We start from the raw sequence: 25089 nt of genomic DNA on the forward strand, positions 1-25089 counted from the left end.
TGTTTTTCCTGTGAAAGAAACCATTCTTTTTATACAGAAGTACATTCAATTCAGACATGTCTGTTTTCAGTCAAGGAACTGTTTCATGTTAAGTTAGAAAAAAAAAAATTAAATATTTACACATTTGTGACTGTAAAACTAATTTAAAAGCAGCCTTTAAATAACACTGATCACAATAACAGACTGCTACCTTTTACATCAAAATGACAACACTACATTGTTATTTGCTAAGTTGCTATCTTCATTTGAAAATACCCTATCTGCCCACATTTCTCTGTGGAATTCAAGCATATCCTTCATATACTATTCCATCATGGAAACTAGCTGATTATGGCAGAAGAATTATTTAGTATAAAACTAAACTAAATAAAAGCTACAGGATAAAGATCAACAAATGGCCTTACATATTTAAGGCTCTCAGAAAAAGGAAATTGCTGAGAAGCCTTATTAAAAAAAAAAAAAAAAAAGTAGTTAAATAAAAGAGAGGTGTTCTAAGGAGATAGAAATTAACATCTATGGTACCAACCAACAGAGATCTTTAAAATGTAGGGACATAAATTATCTATAATAAAACCGCAACAAAACTACTAAAGGATTAAAAAGAGAGAGTTTGGGCTGCCTAATGGAAGAGTTCAGTGCAAAGCACAAGCAGTGTTTTGTTTTCTGTTCTTTTGGAAGATTTGTTCTACCCATATTTGTGCTGACTTTATTTGTAAGTATAAATAAGTATAAGTACTTCAGTAAGCCCAAGTACTTGACCTTGATGTTGCTTTCAAATATATCTTGGGTTCTTGACACTTATAAAAATAATAGTTGCTTTAACTACTGCAACAATATTATTATGAGTAATTTATATTTGAAGTCAGTACAATTCTATTTTGCTACTTCACAAACTTTATAAGTAAAAATGTTAATATCCGGGGATTGCTTAAAGATGTATACAAATTGAAAATATTACCATATATAATGTTAAACTGGTCCAGGTTCCTAGATGATGTGTTTTTGGAGAAAATAGTGGGATTCAGAAGATCAACATTTATTTATTTAGCTATATTAATCACCTGTTAACATCCGTGTTCAGAAATTAAATAGTTGCTCTGTTGAGTAATTACTTTAATAAAAAAATACTGCAGCTCACTGGTGCACGGTGAGGTAAAAAAGGCAAGCTAATTGGATAAAATCATCAAGAGAGTTAGAGTAATTTAAGAGCAAGGACCTCACTGCCTGTCCTTCAAGGTGTTTCCTGCGAATGGTTTTAACTTTTTTTAAAAGCTGCTTAATTTCTCTACTGCTGCACTCACCTATACTGCCACTAAGAAACTGAAAATTAGTTAGAGCTTGGACCTAATCTTTCATTCTATGTATATCCAGTACATGAATAGTCTTTCACTGTTTTCCAAACATCAGATTCTTATATACCAGTAGCCTAAATCTGGTGAATCAATGAAATTACTATTATGGCAAGAAAATTGCCATGGTGACAGGTGCTAAGACTGACACTCTGCCAGTGCATGGCTACCACTAGTTACTATTTACTCAGGTATTTTCTGGGTTATATGCATCATATCCAGTATATCATCCCAGTATTTTGCAATTATATCTGTCATTGAAGGCTGACAATTAAAGCCTGTCCTCTTAGTGGCATTTATTGTGTTGCCGTGAAGATAAGGAGTAGAAATCAAACTGGGACATTGTACACTTATTTGGTGGGCTGGTGGGTTGCCATTCAGGAGATCAGTGCTCAATTTCTACTTCTTTGCTGATGATTATATTTTGGCCTAAATCTGTGCGTGTAATGCAGTAGGGCCACGATCCTTTTAGTCACTGCTGTAACACAACTGCCTTTTTTATTTCAGCCCAAAGGCCACATAAGTCAGTTGCACACATATAATCTAAAGGCAGAATTTGGTTTCCAGGTGAAAATCAATATTCATTTCAAGGCCTCTGGATAACAGATGACTGTTCTGACATGTTTCACTGGTTTACCCTCTGAAAGACTATATCTTGCTGGCACTACTTTTCACCTATCCTACTCCTAGGAAATTTTGTTACCATTGGATCAAAAGACAAAATATTTTTAGGTCTTAGGTGCAAGACCCAGGAAGGATTGTTTTGATGCTTGAATCCAGCTTCCAGTTTAAGCAAACTATATGCAGGATTACCATAATTTAAATAATAGTGAAATAATAGGGATTGTATCACTAGAATAGCGATACATAGAATAGTGATTAGTGAGGTGTAGATTAAAGGAAAAGATGGTGTTTCTTTTTTTGTGTTTTTTTTTTTTTTTTTTTTTTTTAAGGAAAGGAAAGGAAAGGAAAGGAAAGGAAAGGAAAGGAAAGGAAAGGATAAAGAGTAGAAAAGGAAATGATAAAGAGAAAAGAAAAGAAAAGAAAAGAAAAGAAAAGAAAAGAAAAGAAAAGAAAAGAAAAGAAAAGAAAAGAAAAGAAAAGAAAAGAAAAGAAAAGAAAAGAAAAGAAAAGAAAAGAAAAGAAAAGAAAAGAAAAAAGAATGAGATAAAGATATATTTGAGATTTCAAAATTCCACTGGCAGACAATATATTGTGTCCCTTTACCTGAAAATGTTGAGAAACTCAGGTCGAAGTTGCCAAACAGATTTAGCCATTAAATATTTTTTTCAGGATGGTCTGGAGGAGGAGAAGCCATTTGCTAAACCAGGAAGTTAGTAGATTCAGAAGATTTAGTAGAAGAGTTAGTAGAAGAGTTAGTAGATTGAATCTTCTTAGTAGAAAATTTAGTAGAAGAGTTAGTAGATTGAATGGTTTGAAACACCCTCACTGTGGGACTGCTGTGGGGTCTTTCAAGATGTTCTGGTGAAATTATTCCACTTAGTAAAAATAAAGGTTACATGATGTGGAAATAAGAGACTCTTAATGGCAAAACATTGCATAATGAATAATTATATTTTATATAAAGTACAATATTTTTATACCATTGAGGGGAGAGCCTGAAAACAAGAACATATGATCACTGAATTTTCCTGAAAAGAGGAAAATGTGTTTTTGAGTACTCTGCGACAAACATGGGCAGTAATCCTAGATCTCTGCCCAGCTGGGTAAATACCTTCACTCTTCAGTATAAAATGGTAGTGCCTTTTCCTCCTTTCTCCAAGCTCTTTGATTCCTTCACCTTTTTTTTTTTTTTTTTTTTTTTTTTAATAAATGTCTGATATAAAACATGCCATATGAACAGAAGTATATTTTTCCTGGGTTTAATTTGTATGGAGAAAAAGTGAGTGCTGGTATCTCCTGCCATTTTTGATTGTGCATCAATCTGAATAGACTTTTTTTCAGAAGTTTAATTCAACAATCAGTCATTGAAAAATCAGCATATTTGCACAGCTCTGTTCAGCTGCTGAGGCAGGCTCTAGTAGCAGTCAGAGATGGATGTGGTCTCGTGATGCTGTATGGCAGTAAAAGAGACAACAATACTGGCACCCTTTCATTTCTTCATGAAACAAAGGATAAAATTATTTTCTGACAACTTTCTTCTGACAGATGGAATATTGAAACTTGAAGGCAGTGAAAACTATGCAGGGTTGTGTTTATGACCAGAGGAGTATAATGATTTTACTATATTGAATAAATCAATAAAAAGGAAAAATAACTGCAATATATTTGTGATCCATTTGTAAAGAACAATGAAGCTATTTTAATCTCAAAATAACTTAGGCAGAGCCTAGTCAGTAATGCTATCTTATATCTCCCATTTAATGTTGCAAAAATGAGTATTTGTCAAAAGAAATTTAAGAGTTTGTTGTTGTTGTTGTTGTTTTGATTTTTGGTATCTGAGGAAAAGATGTTTCAAAGTTAGGAAGGGTTCATTTTTGATACAGTAAGTGAAAAAAGTCTAGAATAATTAGTTTGAGAAAAGCTTGAACTAGGGTAATGGATTTTATGAAGAAGTAATGCCCTGCACTAGATATTTTCATAGGGGATGCATGAGCCATCAAAGCCATGTCTTATCTCTGACCTCTTGAGAATTTATATCCTTGTCAGAAAGAATTGCAAGACAGGCATTTAGATTGTTGTAATACCAATATATGCAAAGCATAGAAATGCAGAGCAACATTGATTGTCTGCAAGAAACTGAAGTGGAAATGGTGATCAAGAGCTTTGGGAATCATTTACAGAATGATTACAGGCGATCAGAATCCGGTCTTAACTGAGGCAGCAGAACATGATCATCTTTGTCCAAAGGTAAAGCAGGCAAAAAAAAAAAAAAAAAAGTGAAGGAATTTATTTTAGAATTAGTATTTATTTAGTTATTTAATAAAATAAGATTTACAGATCTACATTGAATTCAGTGAAGAAATGTAGGATGTAAAATTTTATGTTGAATAAATGTTAGGATCTTAGAAAAAAATAGCTACATCCTTCTTTGAGGCAATGAATTGTCTCATGCTTTAAACTAAATGAGGGAGATTGTGTTTAGTAGACTGCCAGAGGAAAGGAGGAAAGCAGCCTGTTGGGAAAAAGCCAACAATTACCATAAGGCTATAATCAGCCTACTTGGCAGTGTCCACTGAAACTATAAACTCCTTTCAAAAAGTCCAGGTACCTGTGGTGCTAAGTTTCCTGAGTGCCAGAGTTATATTTGCCTTAAGTGAAAAGATGGCGCAAGAGATATGTATGATACAAATTGTTTCTTGAAAAAAAAATAAAATAATGATAATCAAAACAAACCTACACTCTACCTTGGACACAGCTATTTTAGAGTGAAAAAAATGTATCTGCAAGGAGAACTTGAGGTCTCATTCTGCAAGCTTACTTCATATAAGAAAAAAAAATAGTGGTTTTGTTTAGTTTTGTTTTTAAATAAAACAAGTATTTGCAAGGTTCAAAGGTTCTCTCATCCTGGAGATTTTATATTGCAGCTAAAAAAACTTCTAATATTTCAAAGCTTCAGAACTTCAGTGAGGGAAAGGAATGTGCAGTCACAAACTTCCAAGTTCATGTGTTCAGTTTAGTTCAGCTTGCACCATGATTGCAACATTCTGACCTGTAACCATAAAAGCCACAATGATAACTAGATGATAACTGATTACTGGCTTTTTTTTTTTTTTTTTCTCTCCTTATAGGTCACAAAAGGTAAAATTAAAATGAACCAGATGATAAAACAGATACTTTCTTTCTTCCAATGGCTAGAACACATTAAATTTCTCCCTTTACAATTTTCCTTGGTGGTATCTTTTCTGTTTGATTCAGATTGGTATGTTGTAGTGTGGTGTACTTCAGATTTTTCCTCTTTTTCCGTCTCTTTGTTTGAAGGGCATACAGCTGAGATACGGTATGTAACAGACGGCTGGGCACTTGTGTGTGCTGTGAATGAGCTTTCAACTGAAAAGCTTAGTGCCTGCTCAAGATCCAGTAATAGTAAATGGAGGCAGACTTCTGGCTCCCATATGCATCTTTCGGCATACTGTAAATCCTGGGGGCCAATGGAATACTCAACTTGTAAATTTTCTGGTCGGATTTTTACTAATAGGTACAGAAGTTGTTTCATAGTTCTACTATGTTTCATGTTCTACTGTGGTGTGGTAGGGAATACAGCTGACTGGCACTGAGTTTGTGTTGGGTATAAATTGACAGTTGAAGATAATTTACTTCTGAATTTGATTTTAAACACTTAATTTTCCACAAAACAGCATTACTGAAAAAGTAAGTTTCAGATTCATTAAATTTCATAGTTTATTTTGATACTCTTAAAATAATTTTTCTTTAATTATACAGTAATCTGTAGTTTTGGTTTCATTCACAGCTAGTAGGTGCTAGTTACTATGTAAAACTGCTAGTTACTAACAACAAACTATTCATTTATATTTATTTCCAGATAATATAATCAAAAATACATTTAAATTAATTATTGTGCTTAGATTTATTAAAGTGCTTGACTTTTAAAAGCTCTTTAAAAAGTTACATTCTGTAATAGCAGATTTTTTTTTTTCCCCAGTAATCTCTCTGATAATTAGAAAAGAGATTTTCTAATAAGAAAATAGTTAACAAGAAAATCCAAAAGCTATAACTCTTAATTTCATGATACATGGAGCCTACTAGTTTGTTATCTCTGAGTCCTGCTAATAAATTTTCACCTTCCATTAGAGTCATGTTTATGTTAAGCATTATTGAGAGAAGTTTGAAGAGCAATGCCTGAAAGAATGAAAATCCCAAAACACAACAAAAACTGCATTTGTTTCGTGTGTTATTTTGAAGTATCCTTGCTTCCCTAAATCAGTCATGAGATTCCTAGACAAGTGGCTGTTAAGTGTGTGAAGACAGGAGTGAAGAGTTATCTGCATCCTTCCAATACCTAAAGGGGGCCTAAAAGAATGCAGGAAATGGACTCTGTCAGGGAGTGTAGTGACAGGATGAGGAGTAATGGTTTTAAAGTATAAAAGGGTAGGTTTAGATTAGATAATAGGAAGAAATTATTTACTATGAGGTTGGAACAGATTGCCCAGAGAAACTGTGTATGCCCTGTCCCTGGAGGTATTCAAGGCCAGGCTGGATGGGGCTTTGAGCAACCTGGTCTATTGGGAGGTGTCCTTGCCCATGGCAGGGGCATTGGAATGAGATGGTCTTTAAGGTCCCTTGGAACCCAAAACATTCTATGATTCTATGATGATCTGTGGCCAAAAAATTCTGTGCCTACACACAAGTATCTTGGCCTGTTTGCTACAGTATTTCTAATACCTACAATGCAGCAGCAATCCAGATGTGACTAAGGAATTGCTGAAAATTAACCTGTTTGTTCCAGTGCTGCTTTTGCAGTGCTCTTTTTCCGTGTGAAGAGCTAGCTGCTTGTTTTGCAAGAAATATGAGAGTTTAGAATGAAATACACTTAAAACACTGTAGATGAAGAGGAGGGGAGTCCTACTTTTCTTCCTCATGAAATTTTGAACTAAGGTATGTGAATGCTTTTCTTAAAAGGATTATCATAAGGTCAACCCTATTTTAATTCAGAAGCATGAACTTACTCCTGAAAAATAAGAAATTTCTCAGTTTATCTGAGATTGTATATTTCTGGCATGCTTTGAAGGTGGGGGAGAGCAGGCTTTTCAATAGCAGTGCTTCCTTAATACTGTGCTGGATTCAGGGTAATTGGTCAAAGTCATTACAGATGCAACTACAGACCATAAAAGAAAAAAGAGATCAGTAAAAATGAAGGTTTAAGCTATCTGCATCATCTCAGTCTATTAAGGTCTGGTCAGTTAAGGCATTTAGCTCTGTTCTGATGCTCTTACTTTTGCTATGCTACTCCTTAGTTTGAGTAAAAGCGGAATTGAAACCAAGTGATCTAGTGCTTAAGAGTATAATCATCTCTTTGTTAATGGGAAGTCTTGGACAAGATTTTAGAGTTTATGTAAGATCATTATATAAGGTTATTAAATTGCATCCCACATGCTACTGTGAAGGTAAATCATCCTTACTGAAAAATGAATGCTAAGCTAAAGTAAGTCACAGAGGCTCGGTAAAATCAGTACCTAAAAAGGTTTGAGCAAATCTGCAGCACTCCACTTTATTCCCTTTTCAGTATATTTAATAATTTAAGATGTAACAGATCTAAAATCTGATAACTCTTTCTGTTCAAAAGGGACAGTTGAACTAGCAGTCTCTTTTTAAAGCCATGAGCTATATCATCCTGCTGTATTTTCCATGAAAGTAGAAATCAGTACAAATTTGGCAGACAAAGCTTTCAAATTTGTCCAAACTCTGCATTTTCTTATTGGAGCCCACAAAGAATTTGAAAGCAAGGCCTTGTAGAATAAAAAAATCAAGTGTTGATATGTCTTTTATCAAAGATTTATATTTGCAGTTTGATCTTTGATTAAAATTTTCAACTGACTCTTTCTGAACATTTTTGTGGAAAACATTTTTTTTTTCTGAACATTTTTGTGGAAAATGTTCAGAAGCAGTTTGATGGAGGAGAAGCTAACCTGCTACAAACCCCCTGACAGAAGGGACATACTCCTAAGATAACCACAAATATATCCACAACAACAAAAGTTTTGCAAACATTCAAGATCTGAGTTTAGTCTTTCTCCAGTCAAACACAGAATCACAGAACCATATCATGGCTGAGGTTGGCAGGCATCTCTGGAGGCCATCTAGTCCAACCCCAACTCAAGCAGGGACACCCAGGGAAGGCTGCCCAGCACCATGTCCAGGTGGCTTCTGAAGAGCTCCAAAGAACCCCACAGCCCCACAACCTCTCTGGGCAACCTGTGCCAGTGCTTGGTCACCTGCACAGTACAGAAGAGCTTCCTGATGTTCAGAGGGAACCTCTTGTGTCCATTTCTTATTCTGAACCCTCTTGTTCTGGCTCTGGGCAACACTGAAAAGAGCCTGGCTCTGTCTTCATTGCACCTTCAGGTCTTTGCACACATTGATAAAAAAAGAGTAACAATATTTATATTTCAGAATATCTTTTTTTTTTTTTTTTTTTCAGTGAACAAGGGAGATATTCCCAAGGTCAATGAGAGTAAATTCAGGCTAAAGAATATGTGAAAGCAGTCTTGTCTTTTTTATGGACAGTCTTTCAGAAAGCCAAGGCTTGCTGAACTTGCTTTTCTCCTCTCTTCTTGTGTGACTGATTTAATCTACCTAGCTCCAGATACTGCAGCTCAGCAGGCAACCAAAGGCAGATGGAAACTACCAGTGTGCACTGTACTTGAACTTCTGAAATAAAGGACAGTATCTTCCTCAAAGTTAGACTAGTACTGAGCAAAATTTGCAACTGTGCAAAAGAAAGAAAAATGTGATTTCCTAAACTCTCCTTTTTTTTCTTTTTTTTTTTCTTTTTTTTTTTTTTTTTTCTCAGAAGTATTTTGTTCTTAAAATCTTTAAGAAAAATATGCTTTCTGGTGGATTCTACTGCAAGGAGATTATATTACTTTTACATAATGGTAGCCACACCAGAAGCTATTACATCTTTTGGGAACTTTGAGTCTCCTCTAGGATAAATTTTTTACATTTTTTGGTCTCACATAAAGAATGTAACGTCTGTATACATAACAAATCCATTGATGCAATTTGACTAAGTTCCCTTGCCACTGATTCTTAATATAATTACTCTGGCTTTGTTTTGTTACAGTAGGGTTGTTTTTTGCTTTAGGCAAGATTCAACTTAAGGGTGTATTTCTCTTGTCAGGTCACCCAACAGCTCACTAGTCTGGCTGTCAGCTTCATTCCTTCCTTCCGAATAAGATTACCATTCATATCCTGTTTTGTACAATGGATATGTCTAATTACTAGACAATCTGCAGTGTCCTTACTCCTGGCTACAGCTATTTTGCAAGCAATTCCTTCATATACTTGACACAATTAAAAGTGGCAGTTGTCTAGTGTTCAAAGAAATAGAAATTATGTGAGGGTAACTGGATGAATAAAAGCCCTCCAATCCATTAGTAAGCAAGTCTAATAGTCTCAGTTTATTCAGAGAAATGAATCTAGTCTTGATTTCAATAGTGTTTTTGATTATTTTTGGTTTAAAGGGATGAAAATAGCAGCAACAGTAAAGAATTCACTCTGACTAGGGTTGCTCCTTTGCTTCTGTAGATTTAGTGGCTGTTTCTAAATGGGAGAAGGTGCATTGGAGCATTCATACTAAATTCATAATTTTTCATAAAGTGTTTTACAATTCTTCAGTTATAAAGAGCTTTATGCATTTGTCAAGTGGAATTCCTACCATGAGGCTTATGAATAGCTTATTTTATTTATGAAATTAACATGGGCCAAACTAGTTTATACTTATCCACGCTACAATCGTATACGATGGGGATCTTCCACTTAACGTTTGTCCACCTAAGAAGCTGGAATTACAACTGTCATGCCAGTCTGTATTTAATGCAGACAAGCTTCTCTTTTGATGGATGCCAACTTCTGGGGTCCAGATATTGTTAAACAAATTGCTGAGCTGACAAGCACTTTCAACGAATACCAAAAGGAACTTAAAGAGCAAAAGGAATATCCATTGCTCCATAATGGGTGTTCAGTATCTGCCAGTATCAGGCCTAAATCAGCCACTTTGGAAAAGCCAGAATTACCATCTAGACAAGTAAGTGTGCTATGAAATTATTAAGAGTGACTAGACAAGATTCTCATCTTCTTTGCCTTTCTGCCTCCCATAATGAATATCTGACCCACTTTCAAGTGCAAGGATTTCCATCATATAAGTGTTATCTACTAGAGGTGCAGACTCATTTCCATGATATTTTTTTTCTCATTTTTTCTCTTAAAAGCACTAGGCATTTATTCCTGTTTTAACTGACATTTTAAACGATTTGGAATGATACATGGTTAAAAAATAAGCCATCATAAGATGGAAATTTTGCTGCTAACAGATTTAAGTAGCCTCATATTTTTCCCCTTCCAGCTCAGAACTGCAGGCTGCATTTATTCTTGCAGAGGTTGGGAGAGTTCTCTGGCACTGAGGCTTACTGACAGCCCATAGCTCAAAATAAAGACCATATCCAAAACAGGGGTGGGTTCTGCACATGCAATAGGTCTCTGTCTGTAACTGTGCCAAAAACTGTCAGGGAGGTACCAACTGCTAACAATTTAACAGTATGGCTGATTGCTTGAGCCCATACTGGCCCCTGGACCTGTTTAGTTTGCTAATATAGATGCAGTCAATGTGTTTAATTTGAGTAAGATTTGTTGGCTTTGTTTTTGCATTTAAATATTTAAGCCCTTCTTACACTGTATGATGAATAAAACTCCGAGTATTTGCAATGTCACTTTTGCTCCTTTAAGATGACACCATCTATAACAAGCCTTAGTTGAGCTTGTGTTTTGATCTCAGACACATTTTGATCTTTCACATCTTCATTTCTGTGTTCTTCCACAGACTCCTATGTTAATGCATCCTTCTGTAAATATATAATTGACAAATTTTCAATAAGGAAAAAAAAAATTCAAAACAAAACAAAACATCTGGGTAGATTTCAAAAGCTCCATAATCCTAACAACTGAAGATCACCGAAACTGTAACACGAACTGACTCAGGCATCCTCAGCAATCATTTCTATTGCTTCTTTCTTTCCTTCCTTCCTTCCTCCTTCCTTCCTTCCTTCCTTCTTCCTTCTTCCTTCCTTCCTTCCTTCTTCCTTCCTTCCTTCCTTCCTTCCTTCCTTCCTTCCTTCCTTCCTTCCTTCCTTCCTTCCTTCCTTCCTTCCTTCCTCCTTCCTTCCTTCCTTCCTTCCTTCCTTCCTTCCTTCCTTCCTTCCTTCCTTCCTTCCTTCTTCTTTCTTTCTTTCTTTCTTTTCTTTCTTTCTTTCTTTCTTCTTTCTTTCTTTCTTTCTTTCTCTTTCTTTCTTTCTTTCTTTCTTTCTTTCTTTCTTCTTTCTTTCTTTCTTTCTTTCTTTTCTTTCTTTCTTTCTTTCTTTCTTTCTTTCTTTCTTTCTTTCTTTCTTTCCACAGAAACAGTCAAGCTGTGCTCTAGTGACAGAAAATCTGTCCTGACATTATGAATCTTCCTTCAGACACCATTCTGCAGACATCAGGCTGAACAGCATTTTGGCACAGGCAGGTGGGAAATGGGCATGAGTGGCGAGGGACAGCCAAGATGCTGATGTTCTGAAGCTATCCATCTCTTAAACAGCCTCCAAGGAGACATCAAGCTGCTGTACCCCAGTGGAGGTGATTCTGCCTTCACTTTCTCCTCCTCTAGTCTCATCAAGAGCAGCTGTCCCTGAATCCACCCTGCATGCTGTGCCAGGACAGAATCAAGATCATTTTCTGAAGTTAACTAGATTTAGTCTGCTTTTTCCTTCTAAGGAGCTACTATCAGCGTCTTATGTATGGCTGAATTAGAATGAGCCTTCTGTAATCCCAAATCCCCTCTGAACATGTATTTATTGTTCTGATTTTTTTTTTTTTTATTTAATTCCAGTTCCTTTGCAGAATTGTTTGCTTGAAATAGGGACTATTCTCTGCAGTTAAACTCTGCTTTTTGATTGATAGGTGTTTCTTATCTCAGCAATATTATGCACATAAGAATCCATGCATTTGGTTATGAAGCTTCAGAAACATTTATTAAAATTTTGCTAATATATTATGTTTATGTTCTACCATTCTCTAACCTGCTTGTGTTTTCACAGACAGGTAGAAATGTCACTATATTATTAATTTATTTTTTACTGTATTTTATTATTTATTTATTCATTTATTTTTATTTTTTTTAACTGTAATTATATGTATATATAAATACATGAGCCTTCTCAATATGAAACAAACTTCATAGTTTAAGATATCAAAGACCTAATCTTGAAAGCTTGGCCAAGAGAACATAGAGCTGCTTTTGATGTTAATGAAGATTCCACCACTAGCTTGGGAGCAAAGTTAACAGCCTGGATGCATGATAAGCTATTGCTCCATCTCACATTAGTCTTCTATTTTACAGTGGGGAGGAACAAAGTTATCTCATACCTTTGAAAGTAGAAACATCTGTCAATTTACATGGAGTTATACTGAATTTATGGTGGTACATTTTTTTTTTTCCAAACCAGAGCTTTGGCTAAAAATTCATTTGAAATAATGTGTATAAGCTGAACACGTGTGTATCTTCTGTATCTTTGTTCTTCCACTATGATTTCACGGTAGCCCAGCAGCACATTAGTGACTACCCCTTACCATTACCACTGGCAGAAATATATGCAGTGTGTGGCTTGCTGCTTTCTTCTAGAGAAACACAGGATTCTGTTCTACTTTACATGTCCCAGTGGGGCAATGACCTGCACCAAGGCCACTTCTGTGTGGCAAATGGTCTGTTGAGACTCCTTGCTGTGGGAGTCAATGTGTGGTCCAAGGCTGCACAATACCTTCAGCAATGGGCTTTGCAAGTAGGTGGGGGAGGCTGAGAAGAAGACAGAGGGAAGATAGGAAGACAAAAGGTGATGGATGGAGTTGAAAATAGTGATTTCTGGGCTGCTTCTGACTAGGGAAGATCAGATTAGCATTTCAGAGCAGGGCTCCACAATGATTGAGGCAGGCTTTCACATGAGATTTAACAAGTTAATTTTAAGTTTTCTTTTGTTGATTTTACTTTAAATTCTTTTGTTGTTGTTGTTTGTTTGTTTTTGGTTTGTTTTTTAAATTTTCTGTATTCCTTGCAGTTTGCTGTTAGCGTTTTGATTTCCTGCCTTGGCCTTTTGCTATCTAGATGTAGATGAAGGAAAAATCGTGAAGTTTGCTGCAGTTAGCATACCTGAAACCCAATCTGTCATATGTTCAAACTTAATGGCATTATTTATGTAGAAGAAATGTGCTCCCCTCTTTCAAACAGTGTCATTTCACATCTGTTTCACAGAGAGGTGCAGGAAATGGTCAAAATCTTTCTCTGCTCACTGCCTCTGGAGCTCTGGGATTGGACCTGCCCCAAATCACATCTGAGATAAATTTGTGTTCCAGTTCAATGGGAGAGCAGACTTCCAGGAATTATTAGGCTAAAACTGACAATCTGCACAGTGTTACTGAAGGGTACAAGCCCAGAGGTTGGCAGGTCAGACTGTGATGCCCTGGGAGAGCTGTGTAAACAAGCATGTAAAGAGCCACCTGTCCCCCACCTGCCCTTAGGAATGAAGCATCCATAAAACTGAAAAATCACTTGCCCATTTGAATTACAAAGCAGAGAGAGACCATTACATATCATACCCATTAAGAAGACAGGATTCTCTTCTTGATTTTTTAACTTCAGAGATCATCCCTTTCATTTGCTTTAAAGGAAAAGATATGCGTTACCTCTCAAATATTAACACAGTTTATGAAAGTATGAAAAGAATACTTGACAAGCTATTTATTTTTAGAGTGTCTTCTGCTTGTTTTTCCAAATGCTGAGAATTTAAATTTAAGTAGCTCAGGGTTCCTTGAGAGGCCCACTTCTGAGGACTAAGCATTTAAGTCTTCACCCCAAGCTCATGCCATGGCGTGTTCCTGGGACAAAAGAAATGCCTGCCAGGCTGCTTTCTGTCATGGCCTCAGCACTCAGGATTGGTGACTTAAAGACAAGGTGGTTTAAAACTAGTTTTCTAAAATATCACTTTCAGTAGCATGTGTGACAGGTTATGTAATGGATTTTGTACAGCGTTAAATTCTACCTGTCAGGAAAACTAGTGCTTTTTTCCTCAGGAAGCACCAGTGCTGCCCATTGCAATGTGATAACCCGAGGCAAAGCGAGTGAGGCTGTCTCATAGAAGCATATAGAAAAAGTTCCTGTGCTGGCTAAGCCCACTACCCCTCAGGATAAATTATTGTGCAGGGAAGAGAGGGAATGTTTTCATCTTTGACCTCTGTAACCACAAATGATAAAAACTGAAGGAAGTTCTGTGATGTTTGAAAGTATAAAAAGATTCAGAATTGAACATCTTTTCCTGTTAAATATATACATATATTTAGAATATCACCTTCTATTTCAGTAAAATAGAGTGCAATAGTCTATGCTTCCATATTCTACACTACAGCTCCATAATTCTCAGTACACTTTTACACATTTGCTTTTCTCAGGTCTGACATTTTGAAAAAATACAATGTAGGGAGTTGGGTACATCTGATTGTGATGCTAAAACTTTAACAAAATGCCAGAGTGTCTCTGCTTGTACCAGTTCCCCTCTAGTCTACTCCTAGTATAAGAGTTCTGCTGCAGACATGCTTGGGAAGTAGAATATAGATTTTAGCTTTTGCACACATTTCAGAAAATGTGGCTATAATTTATTGCATTACATTGTTGGGATTCTTTTGTTTGTTTGGTTTTGTTTCTATTCTTTCTTTGATTCTTTCCCCTCCAAATTTTCTTCCAGAATTAAAAAAGATAAAGCAGCCCTGACTATAACCCCCAGAGATTGCCTTGTGTAGAGTCACGCAAAGCTTAGACACAATTTTCAGTGGCAAACTAACACCAAATATGCCAGAAAACAGGTATTCATCTCAAAGTACTATAGGTGAGAAGTACAGATTTTATTTTTATTTTATTTTTATTTGTATTTGTATTTTTATTTATTTTTATTTTTATATTTTAATTTATTTTTATTTTTATTTTTAAAGGGAGAGGTTTCTTTCCAACACAACTCTTGTTTACTGCCAAGCTGGCAAATACCCTATCTTCCTCAAGATCTCTTGGGTGTGGGAAATTAGTCACAGAAAGGTCACAAGAAATCAAATGGTGGGCACAGATTTTGTATGGGTCACGCTGCTGGACATGGGAACACCTCTCCCTCTTTCACAGTTCTTCAGCAACTGATGCAGGTCTCATTAAAATTCATTTTAAGGAAAAGGCCATCCAGCTCAGGTACATGAATCAGGCTACAGAAGTAGGTATGGTTGTGTGATCAGCTTCACTCATCCCGAGGAAGCTTTGTCATGTCCCCCAGGCTCCCATACAGAAAAGGTCTGGCAGGGCACATGTGGGATGTCTTCTGGACCTTCTGTGTATGGTGAAATAAGATAGGTCTTATTAGACATCAGGGTGTCCAAGAGCTTTGAAATTCACTGAGCACCTTATAAAAGGAAGAGAGGATAAAAAGCTATGATTCTCTGGGTGGGAGAAAAAAAGAGGAAGCAAAGTAAAATTGGCAGATAGCCAATATCTCCATGTTTACATCTTGAGATTATTTTGAAGAATGTGATTTACAAATGTTTGCAAGGGAGCGACTAGATTGATGTCTGCTCAGGAAGCTGAATTAGTGGACTGTTAAAGAAAGTGAAATAAAGGTCTTCCTCCACATTTACCTTGCCAGGCTGAGCTCAAAGCACTAAAGCCATAGCATTAAACACTAGTGCAGCTCTCTGAAGACAGTGAAATTGAGGAAATTGTAGATTCTAGGACAGTTATGGCTACTTGAATCATTGAAGTTATACCTCATGAGGAAGCCTTTTCTTATCTCCTCTATGGGCATGGTGTTTTGTGGTAGCTTAAGACACAGGGTGAGATTCAGTTTAGCACCTTAGGTACCTAACTTGTACTTATATACTAGACACTTCAGTGAGGCAGTCCTTCCAAAGTATAAGGCTTATATCTGGTCAACAGAGAGAAGAAGGTTTTATAGAAGGCCTTCAGAGGCATATATTATTTGCCTCTGAAGTAAATGGACAAACTTTTGCTGTTGAGGACTTCTGAAGTACTGTATTTTCCCCACCAAGGGGGAACCACTTATGATTAGCTAGTCATACTCAGGAACCACCACTTAAAGGCTTAAAATAGTTGAGCAACTTACTGACCATACCTATCAAAATAAAATGCCATCTTCTGGAGTCTATTTATCTCCATCTTGGCAATCTGGGTGAACCCTGTTCCATCCATTTAAACTAAGCAATTTGCTGTCATGACAATTATTTAAAATTTCAGGTTGGAAATCAGGAGAAATTTCTTCTCAGAAAGTGTAGTTAGGCATTAGAACGGGTTGCCCAGGGAGGTGGTGGAGTCTCCTTCCCTGAGGGCGTTTAAGGAAAGGCTGGACATGGTACTTAGGGTCATGGTTTAGTGGGTGATATTGGTGGTAGGGGGATGGTTGGGCCAGATGATCTTGGAGGTTTTTCCAACCTTGATAATTCCATGATCTGTACCAATGGACATATTGGGTTTGTTTGGGATGGAGTTAATTGTCTTCATAGTAGATTGTATAGTGCTATGTTTTGGATTTGTGGAGAAAACAGTGTTGATAACACACCTAGTGCAGAACAATGATTACACAGTCAAGGTTCTGTTTCTTACATTGCCTCACCAGCAAGTTAGCTGGGGCTGCACAGGAAGCTGGGAGGGGACACAGCCAGGACTGCTGACCCAAAATGACCAAAGTAATATCCCATACCTTATGACATCATGTTAAGCAATAAAACTGAGGGGAAGAAGGAGGAAGGGAGGACGTTTGTCATTATGGTGTTTATCTTTCTAAGTAACTGTTACACATGATGAGCCCAGCTTTCCTGGAAATGGCTGAACATCTGTCAGCCCATGGGAAGCAGTGAATGAATTCCTTGTTTTTCTTTGCTTGTGCATGCAGCCTTGTTTTACTTATTAAGCTGTCTTCATGTCAACCCACAAATTTTATGCCTTTCACCTTTCTAGTTCTCTCCCCAGCCACCTGGGAGGGAGGTCTGGGTGGGGCTCAAATGCCTTCTGGGATTAACTCACAATAATAGAAATGTGCTCCAGAAGTTTATTACCTTTAAGAAGAAATTATTAGAGAAAAATCAAAAAAAAAAAAAAAGTTTTAAAAATATGTACTGGATAATTTTGGGATTCAACCTGTTGCTGATAACAAGTCTCTGTTAGGCAAAGTATTATTTCTCCAAACAAAGGTGTGAATATTTGCCTATGCTGTTATGCAAACAGAAGACTTAATGCCTATTCTGATTTTAACACAGGGTAGAACAAAAGGAAACAAACATCACATGATTCACAAAAGATATTTTTAGAATTGGAATGATTTGTATGGAGATACGAACTACTGAACTAGCTCTTCACATAGACACAAGGGAAAGCTTTATGCTAAAATCTGCCCTCCTCCTTCCCCCGTTTTCTATGAATAGTGAGGAAGTTGTGGCATTAAATGATAGTGATATAAGAGCTGTCCCTCAGTTACATAAGCTGGTGGAAAAACAGAAGAAAAACCTTCTTATCCTAATATTGACAGCTAAAGCATTATTATCACCATTAATAAACCCAGCTACGTTTCCAAACTGGTATCTCTTGAGAAATTCACGTTACTCAAAAATCCTTGTAGAACTAGGGAATTGCATTAGGTCCAGAGAACCTGTTACAATGATTGATTAAGCCTTCCTGTTTCATGACCCTAGAGAATTACCTACCTGGAATCATCTATATAATGAGTGACGAGCAAAGTTTATCTGTTTTTTTTTTTTTTCTTTTCTTTTTTTTTTTTTTTTTCTTTTTAGGGTAAGTAACTGATGCAAGAACAGTAATCTGTACTCCACCTGGAAAGCTCAAATTCACCAAACAGATCTGGCACCAGAACCAATTACTTCATTTTAACACAGATTCGGAAGCTTTTCATACTGTCTTTTTCAAAATTTGTCTCATCTCTTCTCTTTTGGGGTTTCCACTGTAGAATCACAGAAGATAAAGCTGGAAAAAGACTTATCATCTATTTTATCTCTTTGATTTTAGAAAATACAAGGGATATCACTACCTCCTTTGATTGCGTGTTTTGCCTTAATTCAGAATATTAGCTTAAACTGACAGAATTTCTGCATGTTCAGTCTAATCTACATTATCAAAAAAAAAAATTAAAATAAAATACCCAAACCCTACCATTCCACATTCCCTTCCCCTCCCCCCCCCCCCCCCCAAAAAAAAAAAAAAAAAGACAGAATATCAACAACAAAAACTAAATACTAAATACATGTACACCTATGTCTTGACTACTGCAACAGTTCTGGTCACACATCTCAGACGGGATAGTAAAAAAGGAAAGATATATAGAGAGACACAAGTAGTTGGATAGATAGAAGAGGATAAACCAAGGTCTGGGTCAATTTCTGTATCACAGAGATTAGAGAGGAGACTATGTAAGAAAACACACGTCAAGGGGGATATGACAGAGCCTTTCTAACAAATGATCAACCTGAGTACAATTATTCACCGTTCCTTATAATCATAGGAGCAAGGAGGCATCAAATGAAATTATTCTGTAGCAGGTTAAAACAAATAAGAGGGGTTAATAATTTACGCAGAACAGAGGTCTGCTGTAGAATTTACTTCTATGGGAAACTAGATGCCAAAAGTTTAGGTGAGTTACAGAAGTCACTTCAGAAAATCATATGGCAAGGTAATAAAAGAAAATTCCATCAAGGGCTACAAAAACCATAGATGGACCAGGAAGTCCCTAAACTGCAGATTGCCAGAAGTTGTGAGTTTTGTTGGGGTAAACATGAGAATGTGGATGTTCACTTCTTTTATCCTTTCCTTCTAGCATCCACTACAGCATCCTGAGGTAGGATGCTGAACTAAATGGACCTTTGGTCTGTAATAGTGTAGCAAATCCTATATTGTGCCTTTGTCACAAGCAGAAGAAAACAGCAGCAAAACATCCTCCTGTTTCTTTCCATTAAAGGCACTTCTGCCCTTTTGCTGTATGGAATGAACACATTGCAAAGTATCTGTAAAAGCATGAGCACTCGTTCATCTTTGCACCAAATATCCACTTACATGTATTTTTAAATGTACTGGGGCAAATAGCCTCTGATTTTAGATCAGGGTTAGAGGGCTGATTCAAGTGAAAATAACACAGATACACAGAAGAATGGTCACTCCAAAGAGACTGAACTCTGTATGTAACAGGATGCACAGGCTCTGAACACTGCAGGTCAATTTCTTTTTCTTTCAACATTGACTGTGTTCATGAAAATAAGAAGTAAAGACTTAATGTTTTTCAAGACACTGAAAATTTTAAGCTATTTCTGAAACTGTCTTTAATTCTTTGACTTTCCAAACCAACACATTGTTCAGGAACAAACAGGCAACCACAATTACTGAGCTTTTTTTTTTTTTTTTCCATCAAAATTTTGACACACCAGTTAAAAGGTGAGGTAGAATTCAAGGCTTATGATTTCAGATTTACAGAATATATATATTTTAACAACTAAGAAGTAATACAACTCCCTCCCCTCCCCCCTTTTTCTTCCTGAATGAAAAGAACTACAATATCAAAAGTACAAGCAGAAAAAGTCCCAGCACTTTGAACACAATATATAAAACGTTCATCATGAAGTCTCTCACATACAAGTTTCAGGGGTGGAATTTTCTCATTTAGTTATGATTTTGATAGGGTAAATATATCTTAAATGTACTATTCTTTCATCCTCCCCCTCACAAGATGTCCAACCAATTCAGGGAATTATTCAATTTTATTTTATTTTTGTGCATGTGAAATGTTTAAATTGTGCCTCTTGGCAGAAATCCTCTCCCAGAAGTTTGCATGTTCCCAGTACTTGTCTCTTTCCATTCTCATTGTTTACCTGTGGTGGATGTGGAACCAAATATACTACAGGACATACCATGAACAGCTGCAGCAACAGCACCAACAAAAGCAACATGTGTTGTTGGGCCTTTGGTTTCCAGGTGCTTGAGACACAGCTGATGTTCCTTCATTTTGTGACTGCTGCCTCTTTCTCATTTCAGCTACTTCAGTGCCCAAGTGGCTATAAGAACACAGACATAAGAGATGTACAGTATTACTACAGACCATCATAAAGTACATTCACATTTCTACAATAACCTCTAATTCTACTGATTCTCACAGCTTGTGGCAATGAAAGCACATGACCATCAACTTTGGTGGCCAAGTCATAGTTCTCCTGTGATAAAAGCAGTTTCCAGAAGACCACATTTTGGTGGCAAGTTTATGCTACTGTGCTTTCAAATCACATCTATTATCACTTTGAGTGGACTAACAGGACTGTTATTACCATGCTGAACACCAAGCTACACAGCTTGGATAGCACTTGGTAGAGACTGAGTTGTTCATTACCATATGACTATCACAGCTTTTTCCATTTTACTAAAAATATGGCAAAATGGTTATATACTTCAAACATGAGCTGGAAAGTGATCTTTATTTTTTAAGCCAGTACTGACTTCGCTGGTCAATGTTGGACCAGAGAAATCAATATAAGTGTTGTAAAAATCATGGGCAGCAATAGCTGTCTGTAAATAATGAGCCAAGATTACTATGTGTCGTAACTGAGATGTTTGCTACTTGAGAGTTATTTTCTGTAAATAAAAGGAATAATATTTATTTACAAAATACTTTTCCAGCTTTGGGACTATTTTCTGGTGACAGCTTTTCTTTTGCTCATTGCCAGTCCTTCCTAGATTTTATTAGGCCAAGATATTTTTCTTTCCAGTGACTTGCACTATGCAGCTAGAAGTAATATTCCATACATTACTTTTCAAAAGAAGCTGTAACTTTACTGCCAGATTATGTTATTTAGGAAGGTTTAGATGCCAGAGTCACGTCTTCCTTGTACAACTATTGTTTTCCCAGAGTAAGAGTAAATGCAAATTAGAATAAATTTGGTACTTCTGTCTGAAAAAGTGCAAACATTTTAGTGTGGAGAGCAGTCCAATGTTAAACAGAAGTGGATTGAAGAGAGCCTGGTATGAGCAGCATGTTCTCTGCTCATTGTCCTCAGGCCTCCTGTTGTAGCCAGGAGTGCTGTGGAAAGTCAGGCTCTGGTTAATTTGCCACCTGTGTACACGATGCACAGGTAATGGAGAGGTGTCTGTACTCCCTCTACATGCATTCAAAGAGCAGCTTTAAGAATTTGCATTTTACACAATTTCTAAAACTCCTGAATTTCTTCTGTAAAAGTGTACTTATAGATAAGTTACACACAACACCTTGTAGCAAGAACATTAAGTCTCAGAGCTTGAACCCATGCTGCAAAACTCAGGGTTGGTGCTCATTTTAGTGTCTTGTGCAGCTAACTTGTTGGTGTATGTTGAAAAACTGAGTCATTTCAGTGTTTTGGTTAAACTGAACAATGAACAGCCATTTTATATTTGTTTCACATAAAATGATTTTGATTTAAGTGGAATTAAATTCCCACCACTTTGGGGACTTTCAGGAATACTTTCAGAATTTAACTACCTGTTTATGCTATTGATATTACTTCTTATGGTTTATAGTTGCTGAATTCTTGAAGATTAAAATTACATTTAAATATATATATATATAATCTATTGTAAATATGTTGTTAACATGGGATACTTTGATAAAATTGAAAGAATGCCCATATTTCTACAGTAGGTAGGAAGGAAAGGAAAGTTGCAGCATAATGTGTAGCTTAGACAGTGACAGCATGGAGCCACTTTCTCCAAATTACAGTGCTGAACTTCTGCTGACTATGCATGATGTAGTTAAATTATTTCATAGATAGCTGTGCCATGCTGTGAATAGTACTTACTTCAGCAGGTGCAATGACTATGGGTAAAGAAATTAAAGCCAGATATTTTCACAGGGAACATTTGCTTCTAACAAAATAGAGATTCTTAAAATATTTCTACATAATCATAAAATGTATTAGTTTCAGAAACCAGTGAGATTACCCATATTTAGGCATTTATAGGGCTGTAATATTGGAATGAAAGCATCCCATGTGATCAACCTCTATACCTGATATCATGCATTTCTTACACAATTTTAGCTACATACATAAAATATACTATTACCTTTGTTGAAAAAATGGCTAGAATCTCTTTCACTATAAATACAAGTTGGCAGGATAAAGGTTAGCCATGCAGACATAGTGATGACGGTTGTGACTTTTTTGTACTTTCACAATAACTAACACAGCACAAGCTGCTGCTGCTACTAAGATAGATGACCCTCTGCCTTCGCTTTTGCTGAGCTCACAGCCTCTCATTCCCTTGCTTGAGCTGTCCCATTCTCTGTGCAGGCAGCAGCATTTGTGCAGGCAAATTCACTTGGTGAATTGGATAAAACAGTAGACATGATTAAAAATTAATATAAAGGGGGTGGAAAATAAATTTAACTTGGTTCAGGTCCAAGTTTTGTTCACCTTGGGAAGATGTGAACACCTGGGGTGGAGCAAGGAAGGAAACAGAGCAGTACAGCGCAAACATAAAGAAGGGGAAGTGAGAGTGGGGACTGCTGCTGACAGTCCTTGCTTATGCTGGCATGAAATTATGGTGAAACTGATGGGAGATGTTCTGCTGCATAAAGGTAAAATCCATAACTTTAATTCCCAGTTCACAACCCTGGCCATTATCTGGGGACAGAGGCAGACATATGATTTCACAGGAGTGGTTCAGTGTCCCCAGCCCTGCCCAGCAACATCTACCATTGAAACTTCTTCAGTGTTCACCATTTGATATGGACTGCAATGGCCAACCTTGTCAGAGATTTGCAACTCTGGCAGTATATGGTAGCAACATAAGAGCTGTGAGGAAATGTGCCTTCACTGCAGACTATTTCAGGAGGCATGGTTTCCTCCAAGGCTACTCATAGCCTACAGACTAGCCAGTCACTAGAATGATACTATGTGTTTTACTATGGTCTGGCTCTGCTCTGGAGTTTGAGGAGGGACATGACCCATCCTGTTCCTTACCATGCAGTCTCCAATCTGAAGTCTATGAGAAACACAAGAAATCCACCCCGCTGTGCAAAACAATAATATGTTTACTGAGGATGAACGAGGATAGGTGGAAACTTTAGTTTCATGCTGATTTTATTTTAATGTTCCAGGTTGCATTTGCGAATATCAGATGTCATCTATGGAAAACTGTAATTTATTCTGTTAGATTACTTAGGATTCAGAAACAGGAACATCCTAATTCTTGGCTGTATTGACAGACTGAACCAGAGACAGAGGATTTATATTTGGCACCTTGGTACAAGGTATGAAAAAGGAATTTAGAATCTCTAATTCAGCAATTAAGTCTAATGAGATAAATTGTTTTTCTGAAACCAAGTGTGAAAGTTAGTGCATAACTACAAAGGAGTAGAATACTGTGAAAAGATATTGAGAACACCTTATAGGATAGTAATACAAAATGTATCTACTATCCCCAAGACTTTTACTTTTTAGGTTTTTCAACATTTTCATTCTTCTCTAGCTTGACAATAATACCTGGTTGTGAAGGTGGACCTTTGTCCAGTAGAAGTATTATTTTTCCTTGATACTCCATATGATCTCTCAGACCATCATAACACAGCTTGAAGTTTCCTCTGCCAGTTTTACATCTGATTCTTTGCCTCCATTTCATGGCATAGTTTACTACCATTGTTATGATTTACCTTTGTGCTGATCAGAAATCAGAATAGTATTCTATTTTGCTTGACTGACTCATTCTATTGGGGATAAGTAGGTATTATGGCCCTCTGAGCAATACCATAATCATGGAGGATTTAATTCTGCGCATCTGCTTCCCCTACCCTGCAGCTGAGGAAAGGAACCCCAGGGTGTAGCAACTGTTTATTATACTTGTTACAGACAGGTAGTTCATATAAACTGCAAAGCAAGAACATTTCTACAGCCCTGTGAACATCCTCAATGCTCCAGTGTAAGAGGAATATGAAAACTAAAAAACCCTTAGAAATTTTAAGTTTGGAGTAAGGCTTCCTGTTAGCTGTGGAACCGTTGGCACAAGGATCTATTTCTGTTTATATGGTGTAATTACTACTTATTCCACTGGGTACTCAGGAGTAATTATTCGAGAAATTCCCTTGTGCACAGAAAGAGTATCTTGGGAAGAGAGCTCAAAAAGGAATAGCTGACAGAACATTTGGTTTATTACACTTATACCCGGGCAGTTCTATTGAATCCTAACTGCAGTAATTTCAAACTCTACACAGTGCTTCTTGAAGATGAAAAGAAGGCAATTTCTGAATGTTTCCACCTCCCCATTCCTTCATCTTCTGTAGAACTTATGCTAAGCTTTCAGAATGGTTCCCCCAGAAAGTCCCAAGGTGTTCAACACAGCACAGAACACAGTCTACATTATTTCAGTGACTGTAGTGAAGTCTATTTTCTGATTAAATAAGAATATATATATATATATATTTTTCTTCTCTGACCTCAAAAGCCTGACATTAGTACCTGAAAATTACCTGAACTTTACTTTTGGCACTGACACATCCAGCCCTCTCTGCTAGTGTTGCAGCTTTCCCCTGCATATGACTCTCCTATAAGCATTTCTACTCTGAGGATTGAGAGGGCATACCATGGAGCGGTTCAGATGCTGGGAAGTCATAGAAGCATCTTGAAACTCCATTAGGGACAGATATTTTTTGATCATATCTTCTCGAGCCATTCCCTAATGTCTGTTTGGAAAAAGAGATATCATATAAGGGTGCAGATAAACACACACCATCATTTTCTACAGCAGGCAAGTGGTATTATGTCTTTTGTTGCAGGTAGGACACATAATGACTTAGCTTTCAGGACAGAATTGGAACAGAATCAGTTAGAGCAATCTGTCTTTTGTCAAACTTCTTCAATGGAAGAGAAAAAAAATCACGTTTCATCAGAAAGAAGCAGTCAATGACTTCAGGATATTGAAGGTGATTTATTCTGCAGGCTAGTAACCTAG

General features: G+C 36.7%; 1 protein-coding gene across 4 annotated transcripts in view; it reads right to left on the minus strand.

Moving 5' to 3' along the window:
- The window catches only part of RGS17 (regulator of G protein signaling 17), a 78621-nt gene that overhangs the window by 15189 nt on the left and 38343 nt on the right, over positions 1-25089 (minus strand). For 3 of the 4 annotated variants that reach the window (XM_068677137.1, XM_068677136.1, XM_068677134.1), the window contains exon 2: positions 20031-20174. In XM_068677137.1, coding sequence (XP_068533238.1) covers positions 20031-20149 — 119 coding nt within the window. In that variant the 5' untranslated portion in view covers positions 20150-20174. Of the gene's footprint in view, positions 1-20030; positions 20175-24720; positions 24821-25089 lie in introns of all 4 variants that reach the window. The other variant, XM_068677135.1, reaches the window with a different exon arrangement.

The sequence above is a fragment of the Anas acuta genome, chromosome 3 (genome assembly GCF_963932015.1).
Source record: "Anas acuta chromosome 3, bAnaAcu1.1, whole genome shotgun sequence".
Lineage (NCBI taxonomy): Eukaryota > Metazoa > Chordata > Aves > Anseriformes > Anatidae > Anas > Anas acuta.